Below are 20,251 nucleotides of genomic sequence, written 5' to 3' on the forward strand. Positions count from 1 at the left end.
ATGACCTCCAATGTCTCAGAAACAGAGTTTGCCTCTCTTTAATCCTCCATGGCTAGAGAAAGATTAGGGCTGCAATGGGAAACTTGGGGGACATTGCAGGTTTGAAGTCAGATGCTTGGGAATGGAGCTGAGAGGCAAAGGAGAAGGGGAGCTGGGAAAAGCAGCTGCCTCTGCTTGGCCTCTGATGCCAGGCTCAGTCAGGCTGGCTTGCATTTCTGATGGTAGCCAGGGGAGAAAAGATGGACTAGGAGAAGCTTTTCCAGCAGAAAAAAATAATTTTTTCTTTGCAGAGTTAGGGATGGAGCCCAAGGCCTTCTACAAGCCAAACAATAGCTCAGTCACGGCTACACCCCCGACCCCTAGCAAAAATCAGTTCAGAGAAGGTTCCAGGTGACCGCAGATAGCACTCTCTGTCCTGGGGTGGAGCTGGAATGGGAGGAGATGGGAGGAAGGAACAGTAGACGTGTGCAGCCCACATCGGAATTCCATGGAGCTGGGTCTAATGAACGCTCAGCCTCTATCCCAGGAGCTTTGACTGCACCTTCCTCAAGGGGCTCTGGCTGAGGTGGCTCTAGGGTGCAGCCAGCACTGGAAGCCACTGGCCCCCGCAACCCTGAGGACCAGAAGGAGGGAGCCTTGGCACGCGGGCTGGGAGGCGCAGACACACGTCAGGCACCGTGCACAACCAGCAACACCACCAGCTGTTTGGGTGATGGCTTTGCATGTCACTACCTTGTCAAACGCTTAAGTGCAAAATGAAAATGATTTTACCTCTGATATCTTGGAAATCCAGTTCACAGAGTTTACTTGACCTCTTAAGGCTTCTCGGATCTGGATATTTAACAGAAAGGGTTAAGAGTTAAAAGGTGTAAGAAGCCACTGCCAACCTGGTGAACAGTGAGGCAAGGCTGCTTCGGGAGGTGGGGCCAGCAGCCTGGGGGGAAGGAGGATGCAGGGGGGGAGGGGACCAGGAGAGACAAGAGGGAGGCTGGCAGCAGAGTCCAGGGCTAGGCGGGGCCCACTGGCTATGCGAAGTACAGTTTGCCACAGGCTAAGCCTTACAAATGTAGGCTTGGTGTTATTTGTATTTTATGCAAACAGTCCATTGCTTCTCATAAATTAACTTTTCAAAGCTTGTCTAGATGGGAAAGTAGTGTAATACAACACAGCAGTGGTCTAGGGGCCAAGGAAATAAGAATAAATAACTATGGTACTTAACTGGATGGCTCTTTGTGTTATAACTCTGAAGGCCTCCAGCTGAGGGCGAGGGACGCTGTGCTCATCCTTTATAACACTGTCTCCTAACGTGCATAAGCCACACTTTGTACTTCAATAATAAGCACCTGTGGGATACACGCTCGGTGTTTTGGATCTTAAAAATTGGAGGACTCTTCATATATGGTTTCTTGTCAATGAATCAGGTATAACCTGGGACAATTTAAAGCATTTGCCTTTCAAGTTTTCTTTTTCTTTTTTTTTTTTTCTTTCTTTCTTTTTTTTTTTTTTTTTTTTTGTATTTAGTGCAGGATCTACAGGGTCTAACTACACAGATCAGACTTATAGTGATTCTCCTATTTTCAGCCTCCCAAACGCTAGGATTACAGCTGCACCTCTGCACGCTGTCGCAGCCTGCCCTGCGACTGGAGCCAGCACAGCACGCCGGGGATCAAACCCTGGTCCCTGCATCTTGGGTCCACTGAGCTACCTAGCTGGCCCCTCAAGTTTTCATCTTAAGTGCAAGAGAGTTTGGCTTTGCAGGAGGCTTTATAAATGTGAGATCTTTGTACATCACAAAACCTAGGAGCCACTAAGGAATAAAGCAGCAGCTGCAGCTCCTGCTGCTGCTGATGCTGCTGCTGCTGCTGCTGCTGCTGCTGATGATGATGATGATGATGATGATGACGATGATGATGATGATGATATGAATGCTGCAGCTCTTACTCAGACACTAGCTAGGTGCGGCATTTAACAAACGCCCCTACTGTACCTAGGACCGTGTGAGCCTCACGTGTGTTCTGTGTTCACCTATACGTGAGCTTGCCCCTTTCCATGATCCAGTGGAAAAGGTAGAGATGGCACCCTTATCCAAGTAAGGAATCTGGAATTTACAAAACTAACCCAGGACCACAGAGCTGGCATGGGTACTCCTCGACTTATGGCAGGGCTCTGTCCCAGAAACCACTGCAGGTTGAAAGTACCCTAAGTCAAGAGCGCGTGTGATGCACCCAACTCCTGAACTGCACGTAATAGTGGAGAATCGGCGTTCACCCTTCTAGTCACTCTTTTATTGGGAGGCTATCGTTTGCTATCACCAGCGAGCACCACACTGCATGCTGCTGGCCCAGGAAAGGCTCAAAATTCAGAATCTGAAACCAAGCGCAAGGTCGTGAGTTTGATCCCTGGTACCACCAAAACTAAAACCAAGTCTGAAATCAAGTTCAGCCCCGTGTCATCACAAGATCAAAATTCTTAAGTCGCACCTATGAGAGTTAGTGAGCAACTATACATTGAAGTAGCAAGGCCAGGAATCTTCCACATCTGAATGCTTCTTACTAGCTTTAATGGTGCCCTTAATAGACAATGCAAGAATCATCCTGAAATTGTTCGTTCGCAAGCCCTTGATACTGACTTAATCGCGTGACAGCTTATATGTAAATGCCTAACAAAGCTCCCAGTCCTGCAGCGAGGATGCCTTCATGTTTGCCTGTGGTCTGCCTATCCAACCTGATTAATACAACCTCACTCTAGCTGAGCAGGCGTTTGCATTAACATCTGAGGGAGGTGTCTGCTTCACTGGAAGCAGGTGCACAGATGGAAGAGCTTGTCTCTGAAGCCCCCGTGAATGTGTGCTGTATGCCCCTGTGTTCGTGCATCTTCTTCACTTACAGCCTGTCCACACCCACTGGGTCAGGGTAACCCCAAACCGGGCTCCCTGACCCACAGGACAGAACTCATTCCCCAACCCTAGTACCATGCAGGTTCAGCTTTGTGGTCCGGCTCAGCCAATCAGATCCCTTGTGCAGGACAGCAAGTGTCACCAAAGGCCGGGATGTGAGTGAGACCAGGCAGCACTAGGGACAGCAGTGGCATCTCTAATGGCAGATCTATGTCCTACACTGGAAACCTTTGTGGGGTGTAGCCTGTACCCCAAGGAGAGAGCCTCCCAAAGATGGTACTATAGGACGCAATGTACCTGTTTTCTGCCTCAATGAATCGGAGTGCTTTCTACCTGAGATTTTGTATGACGTAGGAAGCATCTCATCCTTATCTGTAAAAATGAAACTAGCAATACCTCGTCTGTGCATCTGCACCAATGGCTGAGCTGACAGGCTGTCGCTTAGTGGTGACCAGAGCACCCACGTCAAGCCCACCCCTGAGAATGCAGAAAATGGGAAGACTTCACATACAGTACCTTCGGGTCCAGGATTGTGACAAACACCAGGATGAAGAAGCCCTGTGAAGATGGAAAAGGAAGAAGAACTATTTAAAAGAAAAATTAGGATAACAAATGCCAGTATTCATCACTACGCCACTGTTTTAGTCAGAAGAAAACAATTTAGTCTAATCTTTGAATTTCCTACTTTAAGGTTATAACAGCTGAATTCATTCATTCAACCTGGGCCAAGCTACTCCAGGCCTAGGAAAAGCATCCGTGAACCAACAAAGCAAGGGTCTGCTTCACACAAGAGCACTTTAGAAGCCTTCCAAAGTAAGCAACTATAGGTGTTTTGCACTTAGTAGGAGCTGCACCTCTCATTAGAATGTAACAATCTAAACCAGGTACACATTTATAAGTCCTACTATGCAGGAGGCTGAGGCAGGAATACCAAAAGTTTGAGGCTAGCCTAACAAACTTAGTAGCTCAAAATTAAATTAAATTGCAAAAAGGTAGGGGGGCTCAAGAGATGTTCAGTAGAAGGGTACTTTCCTTAGATTCGATTTTCTATACAAAAAGAAGAAGGAGAAGAAGAAAAGGAGACAGAAAAGGAAGAGAAGGGAAAGAAAGAAATGAGAAAGAAAGAAAGAACAAACAGACAGACTGAGGATAGTATAACCCAAGAAAGAGTCACAGGAGATGCTAGGCAAGAGGTAACAGGTTTGCAGTCCGTACAAGAGGTAACAAGAGAAATATCTGCAGAAAAGAGCAAAACCAGGCACTGTCCATATATTGTCACTCTTCTCCCAGCCACAGCAAAGAATATTATGAAACTTGCAAAAGAAAACCAAACAGATGCATCTTCAGAAAAAGTAATAATCCACAAAAGAGATTGAGTTTCTAACCCTACCAGAGATTGTCCAAGTAGGAAGAGGCAGAAAAAACTAAGCAGTCCTTCCAGCTCTCATGAGCACACAGAGAAAGGCCCTGTCAAGTCAAAAACAGACTGCTCCTCTACCATTATGGTAGAGCTGAGTTTCTACTGTGTTTTCATACATTGGTTCAAAAACCCTCTGGAGGAAGGAAGCAAGTATTCCTGTTTTTCAGATGAAGGGAAAAAAGTGTGGAGGTTCCATGTTCGAAATGGGACAGAGGGCAGCATTCACACTCAAAAGTTTTCGTGAATGTTGTTTCTCTCCAGTTTCACAAGGGACTGACTGTGAACTCAGCCAGAGGTTGCTGAGGTCCCTGGGTCCAACACAACTGGCTCCACAGAGCTGTCACACAGTCGCCCTTCAGCAAGAGCTTGATCGACATTACTGCCTACACAGCGAGACCAAAACTGGGTGGAGAGATGAGGGCTTCAGCGGACACGGAACAGCCTGGCAGCTCTCTCTGCCCTAAACGTGCCGGGGTTGCTCCCTCCAGCCAGCCCCACTAACACTCAGCAGCTTGCACCAGCTCACTGCTCAGGGTGATGCGGTTTACCTGCAATGGAATTATTAAAATCTGCCATCAGTCTAATAAGAAGTCTAACATGGTAGCTGGCATGGCCCACTGGGTTCCAAAGTGTCATCTTTATCAGGACACTTGGGACAAACACACTCCAGTCTGCTTTAGGTCCTACAAATACATTTTAAATGAATTTGCCCAAGAATCAGATTTTTTTGTTTTAAAGATGTAGGAACCATAACCGCAATTCTAGCACCTCTCTCCCCCCACCCCCTACAACCACACACACACACACACACACACACACACACACACAAAGCCTATGGTATATGGCTAAAGGATTAGAACCAATTTCTCTTCTCCTCAGATGTTAAGTTTCTTGGGGTTGGGTTATTTATATTTTTATTTGCAATATTTCACTGATTTATAATGATTGACAGAAAATAAATACTAAATACAGTGTGTCTACATTTGAGTGTGTGCTTCACAACCATACTGTGCACCCTGAACCCATACATATAAGGGGGTAACAGGAAAAATATTCCATTGAGACCACTTCTTGTTTTTTAGGCCAACTTGGGAAAGATAATCACAGTATTCAGAGGACTCATGTCGGAGGTTAGTTGTGGAACTTAGTATCTGCTGGAGCAGATGTGACAGGACACATCTAACGCAACCTGCCCACAACTCTTGGGATTTGAAGGCCAATTTGGGCAAGGAAGCTTCAAAGCGTACCACTGGCCTTTTGCATCTATATTTCATTTTTCTCCTGCCAAAAAAGGTAAGACGCTGATTTGAAAACTGTCTCACCAGTTACTATATATCTAGGGTACAATAAAAGAAATATTTTATAGGTCTTTAGAAAAATTAAACCTTTCTTTTTCATTAATTGATACCTATATATGTGATATTTGATTTCAAAACTTCTTTGGCTCTTTATCAATAAAACTGTGATAGAAAAAATATGGGGAAAAAATTCCAATCAAGAACAAACTTAAGGGGGCCGGGGAGATGGCTCAATAGAATAAGCGCTTCCCTGGCAAGCACAAGGGTCTGAGTTCAATCCCTTGTTCCGCAAAAAGAAAGAAAGAAAGAACAAACTTAATAAATTCAGAACATGATACAGGCATTAGACAGGCATGCTTATGTATATTAACACAGTAAAATTATGGGGCATATTTTCAAGTGAAAAAAACAAGTCACATAGTAACAGATATTGCTTTTTAACCCTTACATTATGTAAAAATGTATGCATAGGAAATTTGGCACGGATTCACATGAAACCATTGAGCAAGGATTCCATTGTGTAATTCACACAGATGAGGTAAGAGGGCAGAGAACTACTCTTCAGTACCAGTTAGATTAGCTTGCCTTGATAGAAACAGTGGTTTCTAAAGATAGCTAAAAGCTGTTAAGTGACAATACATATGGTGAATATAAGATTTTTTTTTTTTTTTTTTTTTTTTTTTTTTTGCTGGCTCAGCCTACCCTGATGGCTGGGCTGGTGTGGTATGTGGTGCTGGGGACTGAACTGTGGTCTCCTGCACCTGCCTATGCTTGCCTAAGGAGGTGCTTTAGACTGTTGAGCTATCTCAACAGCCCCAATACAAGAATTTAATTCCTCCATTTGTAAACTCAAATATTGGGGAAGGGTGATTGCTTAATTTCTAAATGGTAATAACTCACCCTATTAAAAGGCTATTTGTGATCCTTAGGTCATTTTAGGGCTTCATGCTTTGATGTTTACTGTTACATTTCATTTTCCAAATCCCTCTATAAAGGTGTGATGTTATACCCATTTGATGTCTGAGAAAAATGTGCTTAATGAAAGGAGATAAAATTCCAAGTCCATGCTCCATATTAGTAAATGGGAGAGGCAGATCTCAAACCCAAGGCTCTCTGGAACTAAAAGCCATTTTCTTCTATTCTATTGTCTAGGTCAAAGCCTAGTGCCCGGGCTCTTAAGCACAGACCCTCCGCTGGGAATCACTCCCCTTGGGCTTGGTTAGAATGCCTGAGCTCACCTGGAATGCATTGAGCAAAGAGAAGATGATGTGGAAGGCTAGCGAGCTGTCGTCAATGAGCGTGGCGACCCCAAAGCCCCAGGTCAGTCCTAGCAGTGGCGTGAGGATGGCGATGTTCTTGCAGATCCTTACGATGGCTCGCACTTCTTGAAACATGGAGCTGCCAAAGGAAACTCGCTGGGCCTTGCTGATGACCACTGCGATGACCACCAGGTTTACGACCACAATGGCCAGAGCTGGGACCACGAAGGCCAGCAGGGCCTTGGTCGTCTCCCAGTTGAGCCAGCAGGCATCAGCCCGTAGGTAGCCTCTGGCAGGTTCAGTGACACCAACTGTGACAACAGCAATGACCAAAGGGCACCCATAGCCCACTGAAAAGAGAGAAGCCACCAGGACTGACTTAGGCAGAGTGTGGAAAACGATCAGAACTCCATAGAGGATAAGGAGTGCCTTGGCGAGCATCCAGAAAAACACAGAAAGATAAAAGAAATGAATGAAAAATGTCACTACCACACATCCGTTGTAGTGTGTCTCAGGACCACTAAAACAGGAAGCCACAATGAACAGTACATCTGCTGTCAGTAAGGTGGCCACCACATTGGCAATGCACAGGTGACGTAAGTAGGAAATTTCTGTCTTTGTCACTTGATGCCAGACCAGACCCTCAATGGCTAAGCAAATAATCAAGCTGCAAATCGAAAGGCCCAAGCCTATGTAGGTGATATAAGCCAGAACCGGGCTTGCTGGAATGTGGGGCGACATAAGAATGGAGAAGGAGGTGAACAGCCCTCTTGGCCAACACTGGCAGATGGCATGCTGGGAGCTTGCTTCAACCATCTGACAGGCTCTGTGGTCCCATCTGTGCTCCAGGTGGTCCCAGCCTACACAACGGGTCTTCCTCTCCTCGGATTTGTGAATCTTTTCAAAATGCAGTGAGATTCTTTTAAGTTTCTCAGGCAAGATGACAGACAGGACAAGGCCATTCACAGTGACATTTTCCAAAAGACTGGCTTCTAAGATGGCCCCGAGTGTTGGAAAGGCGATGCAGATGATCTGAGAAGTGGAGGGTGCCGTCTGCAGCTCCTCTCTGCTGATAAGGACCTGGCCCGTGACTGGCCTGCTGCTCTCGTTCACTCTCATGAAGAAAGTAAAATTCTTCCCTTCACCGTCTGCAGGTATGACAGAGCCCATGGCATGGATAAAGGAGTCCTGTATGTTGACGGGATGCTTGTGTATCTGTAGCTTTCTTGCAAACGCGTTGACTGACTGGAGCAGGACACTGCAGCTGTTTCTTTCAGGAACAAAGGTCCAGTTTGCGATGCTACTGCTGTTCAGAACATGGTTAGCCATGGAGCAGTAACTCTGCCAATAGACAACTGGTGTTACTCAGAGCTGATCTCTGAAACTGCCCATGCATTTGGCATCAACTTGCAAAGAGTAGGCCTCAAACCAGCAATGGAAGCCTCCCAGAGAGGTTCCAAGACACCCAGGAGCTCAGGCCCACCTAACACTTATAAACCAGAACCAGCAATTTCTGGAGACTCTGGGTTAAGAGCACGCACAGAAAAGCCTCAGCCAGAGAAAGAGCTAAACAGAAACTGCTGGGCAGCAGGCAGCCTCAGGCCTCGTGTCCATCCTTGGGCCCTCTTCACTCTGCAGGGTACCTCCACAGCCTTCACAGTGCCCAGCAGGTAACCTACAGGAGCACACCATGGTAGAAGCAGAGGTGCAATCTACCCTCTGCTTCAAACATCAAAAGCCAGAGCAGGGGCTGGGGAGATAGCTGGGTAGTCTAAGTGCCTGCCTGGCAAGCACAAGGACCTGGGTTCAATGCCCCATACAACATGCCGCACCAGCCCCAGAACCCAGGGTGCACCGTGCCGGCCACCAAAACCAGGCATGGTGGCACACACCTATAATGCCAGCTCTGGGGAAGCTAAGATAGGAGGATCAGTATGAGTCTGACCTGGATGGTGAGACCCTGTACCAAATATATAAATAAATAAAAGACAAAAAAAATTTTTTTTAAGCCAAAGCAATATGGATCCCGTTTCCTTTGCATTGAGTTACTTTCTTTTCTAGCAACTTGCTCTAACTCACACCTCAAAATGAGAAAAGCCATTTTCTCTGCAGGACCTAGAATTTTTAACAGAGGCTCTAAGCAGCAAAAACAGACACTGGAAAAGCAGGCGCCAGCTTCTTCCGAGCATTCTGACAGTGTTCACTGATCCACCCTGTTCCCTCCTTCCCTTTCATTCTTAAACTTTTTTTTTTAATTTTATTTATTTGTGTGTGTGTGTGTGTGTGTGTGTGTGTGTGTGTGGCCAGCTCAGCCCACCAGCGAGAGGCCCTGGCTGGCATGTGGTGCTGGGGGATTGAACCGCAGTCCCTTTGTTTTGGCTAAACTTGTTCTAAGTAGGTGCTTTAGACCACTGAGCCATCTCGCCAGCCCCGGAATGGTAGAAGGTTTTTTTTTTTGGAAGCTCGAAATGCCTTTAGGGCATTTCTCGTTTGCAGTGACTCTCTGGTTTGGAACACCAGAAGCTTGAGCTTCAGGGCTTTGTTTAAGCAGGCACTTAAACAACTGAGCTGCTGGGCAGGTCCCCCCCTTTCATTCTTTCTTGGTGAAATTTGTGGCCCACTTGTAGGTCAGACACTGGAAATCCTGAGTGGAAAACACAGTCCCTGGCCCACGAGGGGCTCAGGGAGCATCCCAGTTGCCCAGCTGCCTCGCCCGCTCACCGTCATCTGCGCCTCGTCCACGTCCCTCATGGGCGCCGTGGAAATGTTGTGTAAGAGCTGCACAATGAGCTCAATGTTCCCTGGAAGCTGGGGCGACTGCTCGATCTTCCTGGTCACACAGGACAGGTCCTTTGGGCACTGCCGCAGCACCTTGTGGGCTATGCTGTCCGACGTCCCAGCGTCTTTGTCGACATTCACATCTTTCCCATAGCTGGCTGTTGTCTGTGACTTGTCCTAAGGGGTCGCAAAAACAAGGACACCCTTACTATCTCACATTTCTGCTCAGTGGAAAAACAATTGTACTAAAATTCAAAGCAGTGAGCTGTGGAGAAAGTTCAGTGGTACAGACGTCTGCCTGGCAAGCGCAAGGTCCTGAGTTCAACCCCCGGTACCAAGAAAATAAAATCATTAAATTAAATTCAAGGCAGCTTTATTATACAATTGTATCTGGAGAGAAGTCTTATTTTCCATTTCCAACGTCACAACTTACCGACTACATTCTCTCTCACACCTTCTGCCAGGCAGCAACTGTCACCTTTACAGACCAGCTTGTGTGTGTGTGTGTGTGTGTGTGTGTGTGTGTGTGTGCACGCGTGCTGTGTAGGTATCTGTGTATGTGTGCATAAATTTCTAGTGCAACTTAAGTTCATCTTCCTCATTCCTGACAGCCAGAGCTTGAGACACGAGCACATCTTGAGACGGAAACTCTGCACTGGATCTAGAGGAAACCAAGACAAGCAAGGGAGGAGGAAGCCCCCGGCCGGCCACACATGGAGAGGCTGGAGTGTGAGATTCCTGAGACAGATGCCACAGGAGCAGGTAAGGGAAGCCTCCCCAGAAAGGGGACCAGGATCAAAGGGAGGAGAAAGCTCTTGACCTGACCTTCTCTGCGGTGAGCCAATAAGGAAATATGTGATTACTTAAGCATGCCTGGAAATCGGTCGGCGTGGTGATGGGGCTCTTCACTCGGCTACTCACGCCTTAATGAGAACAGAAATGATAGAGCTGTCCGCGGAGAGCTTGATAGAGCACAGGTTCTGGGTCACCAGGGCAGGGTGGGCCTGGCTCTGCTCAGGCCTAAGGACTTGTCTGGGCTGCTGCTGGCCAGGGAGAGGTGGGCTGAATAGCAGAGCTTTGGGGTTAAGGGGTGGAGAGCAAGGATGTGGCAATATCCAAGGAGGGCTCTAGGCCCGTCCTCCAGCTCTGATCTAAATGATCTGAACTCAAGCTGGAGGAAACAGCTAGAATATCGAGGTGGGAAAACAACTAAACCTAGTGACTGGCTGAACCCCCATCCATCCAGACTGAGCGTCCTGCTACAGTAGAAGTGGCCTCACTGTAGCTCCTTCCTAGTCCTCTTCGCTCACAGAGAGGGTAGGGCCTAGAACTCCAGCCCCCGCATGCCCAGGGCTGAGGAGGGAGGGAGGGAGTGTGCTGCCCTTCCTCATGCTCCTCCTCCCCTCTCCAGCGCATTGCAGTCTTAAGCCAAGGCTCTCTTTGCCATTTGAGCCTTGTAAGAGGAAGGAACTTACCTCAAAGATGTTGTAGGCATTAAGGGTACGGCAGGTATCATTGACCTTGTGCCATAGCTGCTGCCTGCAGGCGAAGCCCATGCTTCCCTCAGTACCCGGCGGGCACAGCTTGCTGCACAGGGAACCAGCTTTACATGCACCTATGCACAGCTCTGGGAAGAGAGAAAGGAAAAGTCGTGAGTTCCACGCTGAACCAGGATAATCACCCAGGTGTCGCTATGGTAGGGGACTGAAATCCTGTAGATACAGAGACATCAGCTGTCTTTCCTTTGTAAAGTGGCAGATGATCAACATGGATCTGTGGTTGTCACACATGGTGGTGGTGGCCACAAGCACCTACAGTCCCCTGAAGAATCCAAGACTGAAGCCCAGTAGGCAAGAGCACACCTGCTCTAGTAGAAGTGAGTTGGAAACAGCACAGCCCCATGGTCGGGGCCCTTCTCATAGTCACAGAAGCCCACGGCCCAAGAGTGCCCCAAGTGGCTCTGGATGGAGTCCACTGCCCTGTGCTCCCCAAGAAGCAGGTGTGTCACATCCTCCTGGCATCCTCAGAGACCTGCTCTGCCCACCACCACAGCCCAGGTTAGCGCCATGTGAAGAACCAGCAACTAGCGCATGGGGCAGAGGGTGCCGGCAGGGAAGGAACCAGAGGTGAGGACCCAACATCACGCAGGGAAAAGAATCAGAGTCTAAGCAAAAGCCACAATGCTGGGCCAGAGACAAGGCTGGGGGTAGCCTGCTGTTGTGACACATACCCGTGGGTCTGGCAGACCCCTTCTCCTTGCTGTTTTTGGCAATCTGGAAGAGAACATCGAGATTCATGTCACCATCAATTGTCCAGATGCCATTCTAGTTCGTGTTAGTCACAGACTGATAACTGTGTCTGGGTCAGCCACAGACCAGCCTGGCCACCAGTGACCCCATGGTGCCTGCGGCTCTGCCAGTCTCCCGTGAAAATGGGCTGTGTTTTGCCTAGGATGCACATTATGGGCAGGGAGGATTTGCCAGGAAGCTAAAACAGTTTGGCTCTGCTTGTGCGGACCTCTCCAAGTCCTCTGAAGACACTCACGTGATCCCATCTGGTAAATTTTCAAAAGCAAAGTAACTCTGTCATCCTTTCCTGCTGTTATTTTTACCACCCCACCTCCCTGCTTATGCTCCACCCCACTGGGGTGTCACCAGAGAAGTGGATCTGTCTGTAGGGCCTGGACGAGGAGTCCAGTTGAAGATGCAGTTGGTTTAGACTCAATCAGACATTCCTTGGCAACATGCAGCCATTTCCCCATTACAAGAAACTGGAAAACAGCACCGGTTCTGGAAGAGTTGACCAAGAGTCACAGAACAAGATAGCTGGAGGCGTTCTGATATCCTAGTACCCACACACGAAGTGTGTGACAGAGGCCTCCTCAAACTCAACTACAGCCTGGCATACCTACATAGCACCACTAACGAAGACTGGAGACAGCGAAAGCTGTTCTGCTCAAGCAGGAATGCTAGGACAGCAATTTGCCCAGCAATGCTGGAGGGAAGACTGACTAATCTTCTGGTCCTACTTATAAGAAAGTATAAAATTGCTCGCTCACTAGTATGCAAGTAAAATGTAGGAACAAATATGGGCAGTTCATTAATAAAAAATGTCACAGTAGGGCTGGCCAGAGAGCTCAGTAGACTAAAGTGCCTGCCTAGGTAGAGTGCAGCGGCTGGGGTTCGATCCCCGGCGTGCCATGCTGGCCCCGTCCCCGTGGCACACTGAGATGGCCATGACTGAGACTGGGCGTGGTGGCGCGCACCTGTAATCCCAGCGCTTCAGAGGATGAACATAGGAGAAGCACTACAAGTCCGATCTACGTGGTGAAACTCTGTAGACCCTATACTAAATCCATTTTAAAAAAAAAAGTAACCATTTTCATGAGTTTGTTGCTAAATAATGCTGAGCAATTACAGATTATACAAAATTTGTATCGTGTGTAGATGAGAAACCTGTGGTGATTACTTCTCCCACTCTCAGAAAATAGCCACTTGCCGTAAATGTGTTTTCGTTTTATCTCTTGTGAGTCTCCCCCAAAGCCTGGCAGCCCCGTCCTGAGCAGCGCCCCCTTCTGGCCCACGCCCCACACATCAGACTTCTAGGAGCAAGCGGCTTGCTGACTTGAGCGCTGTCCACCAGAGCAGCCGCCCGGCTCGCTTTCCAACACTGCCTGTTGAGGAAGAAGAGCCTTAATCGCTCTGAGCCTCAGTTTCCCCTTTTGTCAGCGCAGTAAGACTGATGGTGCTAACTGTACGACGCATACCCCAGAGCAGGTTGTGCACGTGCTGCTGAAGATTCGGGTACCGTTTTTAAGCTAGACATGCAGACTGATCACACACAGAATCAAGTGTCCCTTCTACAAAGTCTTCCCTGATCCAGTTCTAACTGATGCCCTCTCCTTCTAGCTTTTGAAGAATGCATCATCAGACCACACGGGACACAGTCAGGGCTCGGCCTAGATTCCCGTAACCTGCTGTCTTGCTAGCGAATTGCTTTCTGTAGAAGCATGCTACGTTCTCACTTAAGTTGTAAGATCCTAAGGAACATGGCTCCTGCACTGTGCTGCCTTCTGTCCCCCTCAGTGGCTGTATTAGTATTATGTGTAGACTGACCGTACAGACAAGCCTGCACAGGAGAACGGGAAGACAGGCAGACAAGCAGGATCTTCGTTTCTGCGCAAGCAGAGCGCCCTCTAGTGGCCTGGGGAGCCACCCCAATTTGCATGCCAAGATCTCAGCTGTTGGGAGATTGGAAATCTGATGACCCAGTTGTGTGACTAATACTTGGCGTCTGTGTCTCTTTCTCCTCTGCAATATTGTTTCTCTCTACATTCTTAAGAAACAAGGCTGCATATTGCCTATTTTCTCTGCTCAAGAAGCACTTAAGGGGAATCTGAACTGAGCGTGTGGGCAACCTCCAAGCTCAACAAGGGATCTCTGAGGACTCATGGGAAAGAATGTCCTTGAAATCACTGACATAAGGTGATTTTCACAGAGAAAGCAAAGCTTTGTTCCGTAAGCAGAGAGTTAAAGTTCTCCATGGATCCAGAGTAGAGAAGTACTGTGACATTTGGGAAGGTTTATAGATCACCTCCTTCCACCCCCTTGTTTGACAGCAAACTGAGTCCCTGGTGGATGATCTACCCAGGGCCACACAGCTGCCAGCTTTGTTCTCCTAATTCCTACAGCAGTGTTCATCCAAACCCCAGCTCATGCAGAGGGACACCCAGCAGAGGGGAGTGGCACTCAAGGTGCCTGAGCCCATGTGGACAGGGCCATGTCACCAGTACAGCAGGGCAAGAGCGGTAAGGAGTGCCCAATTTCAGGTGATACTCAGCCCTTAAACAAACCTGGGTGGATCCCAGCTGCATTAATCAGGTGCGTAGGCAGAGCCTGGGTACAAGACAAAAGGCTAAGGAACTTGGGAAAAATCTGCCTTCTAAAGCGAAGGACCACATTGGCCTCTTCTAAGCCAATTTTCCAAAGCACATCCTGCATGCTCCTGTGGGTAGGCATTCTGGACAGGAGACTTTTTCTGTCAGATTCCAGCAGCTCTGATCTAATCCTGTGAAAGGACAGTGGCAACCAACAGCCTGCTGGGCCTGCTGAGCAGCCGGGTGCAAAGGCTGGGCAGGAGCATGGTGCCTCCTGCAGTTCACCATCCAAAGAGTGTAGGTGGGAATAAAAGCACGGGACGTTTCTTTGAGGTGACCCCATCATCAAGTCACGCAAAGCCAGCCTCCCACTCTCTGCCTACACTCTGCACTCTGACTCATACAAAATGCACACCAAAAAAAGGGGATAGAGAGAACCCAACTATGGGCTTGAGATGCCTACAGCAAAGTATAGATGCTTATGGCAAAGTTTGCCATTGTTGTATCTTCCAGATTTGATGTCAAAACTAGACGCGTTCCTGGACACCTGGACCAGAGTTTGACCCATGATAGGGAAAATGTGCTCAGTGAGGGAAGAGGAAAGGAGGGTCTCTAACATTACCCAACACCAAGGTCTCTACCATCCCACAAGAGACAGATACCACCAGGTCATGGTAAGGGAGGAGAGACACAGGGCTGATTCCCTTCCAAGGGCAAACTAATCAGAGGGTGAAGAAACTACTGCCTGGAAAATTCCTGAAAACCACTTCCAAAGTCATTTTAACTAAGGAGTCTTGTTTTAAAAAGAAACACTAAAAAAGAAAGCACAAAGATGCTCTAAAACAGGCGCTCTAGCCTTGGCACTCTACAGCCCTGGCCACGGTCTCTACCTCCAAAAGGAAAGAATCCAACAGCTCCCTTCAGGATCTCATTTTTATGCCTTCTTTCTCCCAGTGCCCCTCCATACCTGATTTTTAAATAAGTCACTACTAGGAAAATTAAAACGACTCATGCTCGGAAGGGAAAATACTCCAGGTAAGCTGCCGGGCTCACTGCCCACAATGGTTACAAAAGTACCTTGGTACCCATGCCACCGTGCTAGGCTTGACTTAGCTTTTGCCTGGTGCTTGCTGTTGGCCCATCCCTGGGGTTCACACAGATGATCCTCAAAGGAGATCCTCTCCCCACTTTGTTGTTTTATTTTTTTAACGTATTTAGTACAGGGCTTACAGGGGGTCACTACATAGACTGGACTCATAATGATTCTCCTGTTTTCAGCCTCGCAAGCACTGGGATTACAGGCATACACCACCATGCCCAGTCTCAATAGCCATCTCAGTGTGCCCCAGGGGTGGAGCCAGCATGGCACATGGGGATCAAACCCCAGCTGCTGCATTCTGCCTAAGCAGACACTTTAGTAAGCTGAGCTATCTGGCAGGTCCCTACTCTCCCCACTTTGAATGGGACAATTCTTTGTGAGACAAAACTATTGTGGGCTCTGCCCACTAAAGGTCATAAATGCTGCCAATCACACAAGGAATGGTTCCCAAACTTAGATTTTTCTCATGCCCCTCAGGAAATGGCACCACCCCTGGGTATAAATGAAGGGCTGTGAGCTATGGAAAGCTTCATGACTCGAGGGAACAGGAGGAAGAAGAGCTTGTCACCCTCCACTCACTTTAGCCACCTTGCCCTGCAGAACTGAAAAGGAAAAACTGGTGGGAAAATCATTTGTAGTTGCTAGGTAACATGAGTTTTTGTTGTCTACAGTTGCGATTTCTCCCGGCAGGGCCAGTCACTGTCACCATCTCCACTTCCCAAGCCCTTTCTTGAGGCCCCAGAGCTGGTGAGCTCGCAGAGTCCACCATCCACGCACAGTCCTCACCAGGTCAGCTTCCACTTACCTGACACAGCGTCCGACAGGACCCCGCGGACAGAAGCAAGCCCAGGCAGCACCATAAAAGTGCATACTTCACCTTCCCCATGGCCAGACCTCTTGCTTCTACAAAAATAAACAAAAGGCAAAACGTCTCCCATCAGAAGCCCTCACGATGCCACGACCCCAGCAGCCTGTGCAGATGGGCTCTGTCCAGGACCCATCCATTTGCTGTGACCTCCCTGCCGGCAGTGTTGGTGTGCATCTCCGGCCATTCAGCAGCTGCTACAGGTGTCCTTGCCGGCCCACGCTGGAGGCGACAGCAATGAGCTCCAGCACCACACCTAACACGGGAATCCTGCCCGAGGAAGCACCCTGGCCCATTCCAGCTGGTCTGGCAATAACAAGCAATAGCCCGTGCTTGGGAACAGGAATGTTCGTCTCTCTGGGCTAGGCAGTGCTGAGAATCCTGTAGGTGGCTTCAGCAGTGGATGAGCTGGGCTCTCATGGGTAAGCTTGGCCTGGAAATAAATACCTCTGGAAGGCAAGTATGTACCTCTTTTTCCATCTGTGTATCACAGGGCACCCTCAAAAGGGGTCTGCTATTGTTATATCTACCAGAAATGATGTCAAAACTAGATACATTCCTTGACATCTGGACTGGAGTTTGGCCAGTGATAGGTACAATATACTCAATAAAAGAAGAGCAAAGGAGGGAGTGTGGAGGGGAGAGAAAAAGAGGACAGATGGCAGGGGGCGTTGATGGTTCTGTCAGGTCTGGGGTGTGCATAGGATTCCCCACAAACTGTTAGCATGGAGCACTAATGATTTCAGTATTTTTCATCCTAATCAAGATCATCTTGGCAGTGGGCTGGGGATATAGCTCAGTGGCATAAGCCCCTGCCTGGCAAGTGTGAGGTCCCAAGTTCAATCCCTGGTACAGGGGGTGGGGGGGGAATATCTTCACATAATATAAATGTTTTCATGTTTAGGTGAAAATATTCAACAGACTTGGATGTTATCACAAACTCCAACAGCTATCACAAGGTTGGTGTTTGCCATCTGACCAATTTGAGCTAAGAAATCAACCATATATAATTCTAGAGCGAACAATGCCATTATTTTAAAGATGGGACAAAATGATTTTTTTTCCAGCCATTGTTTTTCAGCACCAGATTGTTAGAATCACTTAAGTTTCATTGAAATCCAATGACAGTTTGCACTACTTTATGTGGTCCATTTCAATCTGCTTTTTAATAGGCCTTTTTTGTATGTCCGTAGTTCTCCCAGGAAGGCCCAGAGGGATTACATTACTGCTTACCACTTCTAAATATATTTAATAGCACTGTAGTGGGGAAAAAAAAATTAAACTATAGCTTCACAGTTTCACCACCACACTCAGTTGTCCTTGACTACCCAGCTCCAAGCTAGAGACACCAAACTCAGCTCTGTCTATCCAGCTACACAGTCAGTTACTCAAAGGTTCTGTCCTGCTAGACTGTTTCGAGGGACAGCTAGCCCTGATAAAGTCATGCTAAATCTTGCCCGCTTGCCTGGGACCCTAACTACCTCCTGCTCCATAATAAATAGCTCCCTCTAATTAAAGGGACACATCTGCTTGACAACAGATGACTAAATACATGTAGCCACGTGTGTGTGTGTGTGTGTGTGTGTGTGTGTAACCAAGTATAGACTAACCCACTATCGACTATTTCCTGCTTACAAAAGCAGTATATAAGTTGCTGTTTTACTTTAAGCCAACGCTGCTATTTTGGGGGAGCATCCCACATCAGCCCACCAGAGCTAAACAAAGTTGCCTTCGAACTGCCCATTGCAAAGTTTTCCATTCCATTTGCTACAGTTTCTGCAATAGCTCCATGGACGCTGGACACAGCTTGGGGTAAACTGCAACAATTCATGCATGTTTTACTCTAACTTAATTCATTTATATGAATGGAAATCTACAGCAAAGCTCAACAGACCAAGGGCAAAACCAGCCTCGAAGAATTATAGCCAGTGCATGGGTAGGTTCTTTTAAACCTGAGAACAGGCCCATGCTTGTTTGTTTTTATTTTGCCTAGTGCTGGGGCTCAGCTCTCTGCTGATGCCAGCCTCAAGCCTGTGGCTGTGCTGAGTTAACTTTATCCTCAAATATCCCTATCACAGGCTGGAGATATAGCTCAGCGGCACAAGTATTTGCTTGGGAAGTTCAAGGTCATGAATTCAATTCCCAGTACCCCCCTCCACAAAAAAAAAAAAAAAAAAAAAAAAAATCCTTATTCAGACAACATGTTCTCACTCTGAAAGCAGTGGGGTATTTGTTTGTTTGGTTGGGGGTTTTTTTGGTTTTTTGTTTTTTTGTTTTTTTTTTACAAAAACAAACAAGCTTTCCTAGAGTTTACAAACTAAACTCAAGGAATTTTTACTTGGAAAAAAAAAAAAAAAAAACAGATAGTTAACTGGTTGGTTGAGCTCTGGGAACCAGTATGAAGGTAGCTTTATTTGCTTACAATTTTAATGTGTCACATTGGAAAGAAAAAATATGTTATTGTATTGCTTTACTTTAATTTTACATAGACTTAGGCTGACTATCAGAAATGCACTTTGATTGCTACCGTGTTCTGTCTAGGAGAAAAGGAGCATTTACATTTGCTATGGTGCTGGTCAGCTACTAAAGGTGGCCACACCTCTCAGGGGGCTGCAGGTGGCCTTCTTGAGAACCCTGCTGCTACCAGAGCGTGGCTACCTGCAGGCCTTCCTGCTGCCTGGGGTTCCTCTGGGTACAGGATAAGAACTGAACGCGTGCAATCTGTCCTGCCCCTCACCCCAGGTTCTCGCACCAGTATGACACTCACAAGGCTATTCTGCATTTTCTCAATTCTTTCAGCTGAAAAGAACATTTCCCAAAGTTGACTCTTTTCTGTGTGTTTAGCTGATAAAAACAGACTGCAGTTTATATACAGGGCAAGCTTTTTATTTCCCTAAGTGAACAGGATAACCGTTTTTACGATGAAAACATTAAATTTTGACACAGTGCTTTTTAAGAATCCATTATCTGACTTAAACCCATGAACCCGGGCTTTAAGAAAAGCATGTCTCTTCCCAGTGTATTGACACCAAGCCCATGTCATCACTCTTTTCCTGAGTCTATGAAAGTGGAGCCTTGACAGAAGCTGAAGGTCTGATGCAAGGACAGGCAGCAAGACTCTTACATCATCCAGACCCAGAGCAGAGACCTTCCCGGGGCGGCACAGCAGTGCATGTGCCCGGCTTGTTTCCTTCAGTTTCACTCCCTATCCTTTCTGCTGTCCCAGTCTCCCTCCCTGTAACTAGAAAACTACCTTCTAGTATTCTGTCCTCTTTTGTTTTCAGACTCACTTATTTCTGTGCATTTTTAGGTATCTTATATAAGAGAAAGCACGTGATTTCACACTTTCTAAAGACTCCTGTTTTAACCACACAGTTCCTGGTCCCCAGAGCCTCCATTCCATCTTTTCTTTTTCCGTCCTTTTGAGACAGGGTCTCTCTATGCCGCTCAGGCTGGCCTTGAGCTCACTTTGTAGCCCAAATTCAAAAAAGGTCCTCCTGCCTCAGCCTCTGCAGGGATGGGATTACAGGCGTGTGCTACCATGTCCAGCTCTCTACTCCATCTTCTGATGGAAATCCACAGGAGTCTGCCCCCGACACTCCATCCCTGGCCAGCCTGGCAGCTGGAATAGAGCTGGAAAGCGGTGGAAACTGGAGCATTAACAGCCTTCCGAACAGATGTTCCAATTGCTGGCTCATCTCAACCATCTCAAAACAAGGTTTACTCTCTTAAGACCACACAACCTAGAGCCAGGGAGATA

General features: G+C 47.5%; 1 protein-coding gene and 1 long non-coding RNA gene across 2 annotated transcripts in view; one reads left to right on the forward strand and one right to left on the reverse strand.

The window, feature by feature from the left end:
• Window positions 1–744: 744 nt before the first annotated feature.
• Adgrf2 (adhesion G protein-coupled receptor F2) lies at window positions 745–16,512 on the reverse strand. The gene is made up of 7 exons (XM_004624393.1): window positions 16,432–16,512; window positions 11,882–11,924; window positions 11,127–11,278; window positions 9,595–9,828; window positions 6,853–8,214; window positions 3,413–3,454; window positions 745–831 (listed from the first exon to the last, which is right to left on the reverse strand). The coding sequence occupies exons 1-7, from the start codon at window positions 16,510–16,512 to the stop codon at window positions 745–747; spliced, it is 2,001 nt and encodes a 666-aa protein (XP_004624450.1).
• A 449-nt stretch (window positions 16,513–16,961) lies between these two features.
• LOC111817647 overlaps window positions 16,962–20,251 on the forward strand; it is a 17,952-nt gene continuing 14,662 nt past the window's right edge. The window contains exon 1 of the long non-coding RNA XR_002821790.1: window positions 16,962–16,973. This is a non-coding gene — a long non-coding RNA (uncharacterized LOC111817647). The remainder of the gene's footprint in view (window positions 16,974–20,251) is intronic.

This window comes from Octodon degus, unplaced genomic scaffold (genome assembly GCF_000260255.1).
Source record: "Octodon degus isolate 3935 unplaced genomic scaffold, OctDeg1.0 scaffold00005, whole genome shotgun sequence".
In the NCBI taxonomy this organism is placed as follows: Eukaryota; Metazoa; Chordata; class Mammalia; order Rodentia; family Octodontidae; genus Octodon; species Octodon degus.